We start from the raw sequence: 7,566 nt of genomic DNA on the forward strand, positions 1-7,566 counted from the left end.
GTATGGGGAAGCATTTACTTCAGCCCATGAATTGTTGGATGTTTATTTGGATTTTAGATAATGCAGATTTTGCTTAGTTTTTCAGAGTTTATAATTGAGAAGATGAGCATGTGCTCTTGAAGTATTGTCTCTCTCTCTTTTTTATGACATCTCATCCTTGTCTTTTTCTATATTTTTAGTTCTTCAATTTTGCTGCATAACTTTTCTGTATGATGATATTCGTTGTAGGAAGCTATTCGTTGGGGTACTGATTATCTTCTCAAAGCTACTGCTCATCCAAACACCATATATGTGCAGGTTTCTTTTTCTTTTTCTCTAATTCTTTTTGGCGTTGGATTTGCTTTCTTTTTCTTTTTCCTCATGTGGGATCTCTGTTTCTTTTAAGAAAAAGTTGTTTAATTTGTATTTTCCATTTGTTTTTAATTTCGTAGGTAAAAGTATGGGGAAGCATTTACTTCAGCCCATGAATTGTTGGATGTTTATTTGGATTTTAGATAATGCCGATTTTGCTTAGTTTTTTAGAGTTTATAATTGAGAAGATGAGCATGTGCTCTTGAAGTATTGTCTCTCTCTTTTTTATGACATCTCATCCTTATCTTTTTCTATATTTTTAGTTCTTCAATTTTGCTGCATAACTTTTCTGTATGATGATATTCGTTGTAGGAAGCTATTCGTTGGGGTACTGATTATCTTCTCAAAGCTACTGCTCATCCAAACACCATATATGTGCAGGTTTCTTTTTCTTTTTCTCTAATTCTTTTTGGCGTTGGATTTGCTTTCTTTTTCTTTTTCCTCACGTGGGATCTCTGTTTCTTTTTAGAAAAAAGCTATTTAATTTGTATTTTCCATTTGTAGGGAAAAGTATTAACACAGTTATTAGCTATGAAAACGTTCGTAGGTAAACGTTTTAACACAGTTTATACCTACGAAACATGTCGTAGATAAAAGCTTTAACAAAGTTTGTAGCTACGAAAACATTCATAGGTAAAAGTCTTAACACCATTTGTACCTACGAATAAAAGTTTTAAAAAGTTTATAGCTACGGAAACATTCGTAGGTAAAGATCTTAATACAGTTTGTACCTACGAAACATGTCGTAGGTAAACGTTTTAATAAAGTTTGTAGCTACGAAAATGTTCGTAGGTAAAAGTCTAAACATCGTTTGTGTGTACGAAACAATTCGTAGGTAAAAGTTTTAACAAAGTTTTTTACAACGAAAAATGTTCGTAGGTAAAAGTTAAAGTTTTTAGCTACGAAAACGTTCGTAGGTAAAAGTCTTAACACTTTGTTGGTAAAAGTCTCAACAAAGTTTTTAATTTCGTTGGTAAAAGTCTTACCATTACCGACGATGACATTTTTTCGTCGGTAAAAGTCTTTAGCCACGGCTTTTTACCAACGAATTTACTGACGAAATATTTCGTAGGTAAAACACTTTGCCTACGAAATAATATCATTTACCTACGAAATTTTTCGTAGGTAAAAGTGAAATTTCTTGTAGTGCTTCTATCAGAGCATCTGCCACTGCATTGCCTTCGCAGAAGATACGCGAGAAAGCCAAGTTAAGGCCATGAATTTTGGAATGGATTTCCCCCTTAATATACCAGATCTTCCAAGGAATGGAAAAGGAAATGTCCTCTGCTGCTGACACTATAATTTTGGAGTCGGACTCCACCAAAATGTTGGTTAGACCCATGTGGGAGCAAATGTTCAGCCCGTTAAGTATTGCTCGGGCCTCGGCCATTGTGTTTGAAGAAGACCCATAGTACTTGTGAAATGCAAAAATCAGCTTATCGGACTGATCTCGACACACTCCACCACCGCTTTCACCCAGGTTTCCTCTTGAAGATCCATCAACTTTTAACTTTAGCCAATCTTTGGGGGGTTTAGACCATCTGACGATAGTCGGTTTGTTGAATGGAGCTGGGGTGGGATCGCCAATCCGAAGGGCGTTGAGGATAGCAATTTTGGTCATAGATTGGCTGGCTGAGACTGGAATAGAAGATCCTATCTCACGCATCCATCGATTGATATTGAAGATGATCTTGCTGATAGACATGCTCTGCCCCTTGAATCTAGCAGCATTTCGGCTGATCCAAAGCTCCTAAATGATGAGGCTTGGAAGGAGACCCAGGAGGATAGATGAGCAGGATTTTAGACTAGTTGACGAAGTCCATAGAGAGAGCCTAGTGTGGAAAGGCTGATTCAGGAGAAGAGGAACATCAAACAGTCTACTAAAGAAATCCCAGACTCTCGCTTGGCCGTTATCCCATAGCAAAATAGGTGGTTAAGGGTTTCGACCTCACCTGGAGAGCTGAGAATTCATGGGATAGATGGCTGAATGCTGTGTGTCAACGAAGCAAGGGAGACGCTGGACCGGGCATTGTCAACTTGCAGCTGAATGGAAGGGAGACCATATGAGGAGCCATTAACTTGCGCCGAACTGACAGGAGGAGGAGTATGGTAACATTCGCATTTCGAGGCCATAGTCACCCCAAGCTTCTGGACCATCGCATCGACTGGGGCAGCCCTGTCGAAAGTTTTCCAAGCGAAGATAGCCAGCTTGGGAGGAAGGAATTTGTTCCATAACCAAGAGGACCAAGCGATCCTGGGGTGGTGCTGTTTGATACCATTCCAAGCAGAAGAAACTGAGAACTTGCCGGAAGGGGTTAAATCCCAAGTGAGCTTGTCAGGGTGATTAGAGAAAGCAACCTTTGAGGCCATCAAGGTTTGCATAGTAGAAGGAGAGATCAAATCCTGAATATCTTTTAGTTTCCATCTACCCAAAATTGGATGAAAATCGTTAACGGAGGCTTGCAATAACTGAGGAGGGATAGAAGAAACAATGGCACCTGCCAGGATCCCATTTCTTGACCAATTGTGAAACCATAAACTAAGGTTGCCTGATCCAAGGAGCCATCTAGAATGACGAATAGTAAATGAAAACACCCTGCTAATTTCCTTCTAGGTGGGTGACGAGCAAGGACTCATCCTGCAATGGTGAGATAAGAACTTCCACAAATAAACTGCTGAAAAATATTTGGCCCAATGGGACGTACCTCTGATAAGGTTCTAGGCCATCCTGACTCTGAAAGCATGCATGGCGTCATCCATTTTGTTGATCCCCAATCCTTCCTCTTGCAAAGGAGCGCATATATTATTCCAGCTGATCCAATGCCTCTTATGCCCTTAGTCCGAAGTACCCCAGAAAAAGCTTGCAATGGCGCTATTAATATACTTGATTACTTGCTTCGGGATGTTGATAGCTGCCATGAGGTGAATAGGAATACTCGAGTGAATGTGTCTTATCAAGATTAACTTCGCTGCTTGGTTGAGAAGTTTGGCTTTCCACCCATTTATCTTATTGGTAATCTTTTGGATCAGGGGATGCAACATCGACTTGGTGATTCTGCCTTTGGCAAGAGGAATGCCTAGGTAGGAAATTGGGAAGAAGTCCTGGGAGTAGCCTGATATGGTGTTGAGCCGTTGGGCTTTTCTTCTTGAAGTTTTCTTGGGCGCAATGAAGGTTGTTTTGGTGGCATTAACCCTTTGGCCGGAAGAGCTTTCATATTCCCGAATGAAGCTGAGGAGAATTTTCACATTAGCAATCCTGCCATTAAGGAAGCATCATCAGCAAAAACTAGGTGCGTAATGGTAGGACAAGATATGGGGAGGTGGAACGGTTAACAGCTCCCTGAAGCAAAAAGATAAGACACGCCTCTACTGAAGGCCTCTGCTGCAAGGATGAAGATGGATGGGTAGAGAGGATCTCCTTGATGGAGACCTCTGGAGCTCTTGAAGAAACCGAAGGTTCTCCCATTGATGAGGATAGAGAAGTTGATATCTTTCCAGCATTACTGAAGCTGAGCTATGCAAAGAGAGCTGAAACCGAATTTGAGTAGCACCTGGGTGATGAAGTCCCATTCCATTCGATCATACGCCTTCTCCATATCCAATTTGATGATGAGGTTGCCACTGTATACCTTGCGATCGATCTCATGACCCATCTCTCGAGCTAGAGAAATATTATTTGTTATGGACCTACCTTTGACAAAAGCCCCTTGCTCATAGGATATGAGCATGGGCAAGAAGTGAGCCACTATGGATGCCAGCAGGTTAGAGAAAATTTTCATAATGCAATTGCATAAGCTTATCGGCTTGAAATCTTTAACTGTGACTGGGTTTTTTTCTTTGAAATGAGGCAGAGAAGGGTGCACTAAAACGCTTTGGGGATCGGGCCTCCCTAGAGAAAATCCTTGGCCGCTTGCAGAATATCGTCTCTTATCACCTCCCAACAAGAGGAGTAAAATGCCCCTCCAAATCCATCAGGCCTTGGTGTGCTATCAATGGGGATAGCAAAGGCAGCCCACCTTGACTTCGGCCATGGTTGGCGGGCGAGTGAGAAATTTGTTCATTTGCTCATCCACTAATCTTGGGATGCTGTTGAGGATGTGGGTCGATAAGTGAGTACCCTCTGACGAGAATAGCTCCTGGAAATACTTTACAGCCTCTTCACCAATGTCATTGGCTGAGAAAATAGTCTCCCCAGAAGAGGTCTGTAGCTGGTTGATGGATGCACACCTGTGCCTTTCGAGGACTGAATTATGAAAGAACTTTGTATTCCTATCACCCTCTTCCAGCCATGAGATCCTGGACTTTTGTTTCCAAAAAATTTCCTCTTGTAATTGGGCCTTCTTTAATTTAGTGTGGGCTAAATTGAGCTAGGTGAGATTGTCTTGACTTTGGTGGTTTAGGAGAAGGATCTTTGCCCAATTGACCTCATTTTCAGCCTGTTGAAAATTTTTAAAGATGTCACCAAATACTTCTCTGTTCCACGCTTTTAGCCTTGATTTTAGGACTTTTAATTTGATGTGAAGTTTGAACATGGGAGAGGCTGCAGGTTCGATGGTCCAGTTGTCTTTAATCAAATGCATGAAGCCCTCATGAGTAGTCCACATCCTTTGGAATTTAAACGGGCAAGGGAGATTAGTGGAATCACCTTTAACAGTAAGAAGGATTGGGGAGTGATCGGAAAAGGCTCTTGTGAGGTGTTCAACCTTAAAATGGGGAATAGCAGTTGCCCACTCTGCATTAATGAACATTTTGTCCAGTCTGGCCCATCGACGGCTATTGCTAGCCCTATTATTACACCAAGTGAAAGGAGAACCTGTAAATCCCGCATTAATCAGGCCGGTGTCGTTGATAGCCTCCTGGAAATCTAACATGGATCCTGACATCTGGATAGGGCCACCAAGACGCTCGCCGGGAGAAGTAGTGGTGTTAAAGTCCCCACATACTAGCCAAGGACCCCTGACAGTCTGGAAAATTTCCCTGAGATCATCCCAGAGCTGAGCTCTACTGTTTCTCAAGCAACTAGCATAAACAATGGTGACTGTAGCCGAGAAGGCTGAAATGTCGGATTTGGCTGTAATGGTGATGCATTGGGAGGAATGGTGATGCATATGTCTCAATTCTTAATTCTATGCTCTGCCAACTTCTCTCTATGTTCTAAATTTATTATGAATATATTAAGAATAAGAAGAAGAGAAGAACCGATTTTTGCACAATTCACAAATTCAAAGATGTTAATTTTAAAGGGTTTCTCATGCCATGGGTGAATGTTTTGGTGATAGGCTAACGCTCTTTTAGTTATTCCAATCTCATTGCATGAGCCGTCTACAAAAATATCGGTAAAAACTCAATTACCTTAAATTGAAAAAGGAATGGAAAACTCCATCGCACATATGGGCATAAATCTCCCCCTCCATTTTATTTTTTTATACTAATTCCTTTCTTAACCAGTTAAGGTCTCCCAAAAAAATTAATATATCTTATTAAAAATCTTCAAGGATATCAAAACATGGAGCTTTGCTAGGCCCACACACGTGTGTCACAAAGCACATTTACACGGCAGACATATGCCTGCGTGGCATGATAGGTCCAAGATCCAAGCCATCATAGCCATTGATTTATTGAGTTGAATGGGGTATAACTGAAAGTTTTCCTTTCAGTGATGCAAATTCAGCTACATATATCAATGTTCAGAATCAACTATTCAGCTAGCTAGAAATATCATGCTACATCTTTCTTTCCTCTTTAGAGTTGTTTTTTTACGGAGAGACAGAATTTTCAAAATGTTTGAACAAGTAAACTGAATTCGAATGTATCAGATTGTATATTAGGTCATATGTTACGTAACTGTACAAATAATAACAAAATGAATGAATGAATGAATGATATACAAGATGTTTTCGCATGGAGCATCAGAAGAGCTTCCCGGCAAACTCATCCATTCCACCTTCCACAATGTTTTTAGAAGAAGACGATGCAGCAAGATTCCTGAGCTCCGAGAGACTCCTTCCCAACTGTAGAGCCACCTTCATCTCAAACAATTCCCCATTCTCCCTCTTATGTCTCTCTCTTTCCTTAAGGTTTGATTCTATCGACTCTTCCAAGAGACGATAGAAGCCAGCACAGTTCCGATACATCTCAAATACCATCCCTACTTGTCCGCCATGTTCTAACATGTTTACAATGCTTGCCAATGCTCCACCAGCGACCCCGACCAATACCGCCCATGAACCATGTGAAGGAGACCCCACAAAAGAAGTCCCAAGAGCAGCAAGGCCGGTGAGTAGAGGTCCTGAGACTGCTAAAATCCTATTGACTTTCAAGACCAACTTGCTCAGTCGCACATACTCTGCGGTATCCTTTCTCCTCAAGACTTCAAGAACGCCTCTCATTTCGTCTTCAAGTTTCCCATTCCAACCATTCGTATTATTTTGTGCAGGAACCCTTTGTGATTCTGATGATTCTGAATTGTTAGAAGGCCACCATCTAGCTGGCTCCACTATAGCTGGGAACTTTTCGAGCATTCCTGGGAGCAATGGAAGAGGGTAAGCCTTGTCGAGCGCCAACACCCTCTCCATCGCATCCTTCACATCCATTGGAGTAGGAGTTCGTAGAGCAAGGGTGGTTTGGATTTCTGTGTAGAGCTGATGGAACAACCGGGCAGCGTTCCTTTGTTCTTCGGCAAGTTGGGAGGGCTGGATCTTGTTCACCAACAACAACAGCCCCGTCGCTGCTGAATACAAGAGAACGGAAGAGATTTTCAATGCCAAGAGTGAGGTGGTACCAGTTGGGATGGCGGAGAGTCCGGCAATGGTTGCAGCCGTGAGAGTGATTCCATTGATGGAGTTGACAAGGAGATTGTTCCAATTGTTCCTCTGCTCGCTGATGTTTGTGTGCATTTCCACCCTATCAGCAACCGCCTCTGCAATCGCATAAAGCTTGGTGACATTAGCGATCATGTCCCCATCACTTCTCTCAATTGCTGTCCTTTCTGTTTCAATTTTGATTTGCAGTGGATTTCTTATGTGGGTGTTGAATTCCTCCACATTTCCGGTTGGTAGCTTTGGAAAAGAGAGATGATTCTTCCAAAGTTTCGGGGCATGGAGAACTGCAACAAATCTACCATGGCATGGTGCTGATGGTATTGATGATGATGATAATAGACCGGAGGCTTGCAAGGCAGTCATTATCTCCTCCTTTACTTTCTATTTCCTTAGG

General features: G+C 41.9%; 1 protein-coding gene across 1 annotated transcript; it reads right to left on the reverse strand.

The window, feature by feature from the left end:
• Positions 1-6,188: 6,188 nt before the first annotated feature.
• Positions 6,189-7,535, reverse strand: LOC131244153 (probable F-box protein At4g22030). The gene has a single exon (XM_058243806.1). It carries the CDS (start codon positions 7,533-7,535, stop codon positions 6,261-6,263), a length of 1,275 nt encoding a protein of 424 aa, XP_058099789.1. The 3' UTR covers positions 6,189-6,260.
• Positions 7,536-7,566: the final 31 nt, after the last annotated feature.

Source organism: Magnolia sinica, chromosome 1, assembly GCF_029962835.1.
Source record: "Magnolia sinica isolate HGM2019 chromosome 1, MsV1, whole genome shotgun sequence".
In the NCBI taxonomy this organism is placed as follows: domain Eukaryota; kingdom Viridiplantae; phylum Streptophyta; class Magnoliopsida; order Magnoliales; family Magnoliaceae; genus Magnolia; species Magnolia sinica.

Excerpts from the sequence above, each read along its gene's own strand:
- LOC131244153 (XM_058243806.1), bottom strand. The coding sequence starts at position 7,535 with ATGACTGCCTTGCAAGCCTCCGGTCTATTATCATCATCATCAATACCA.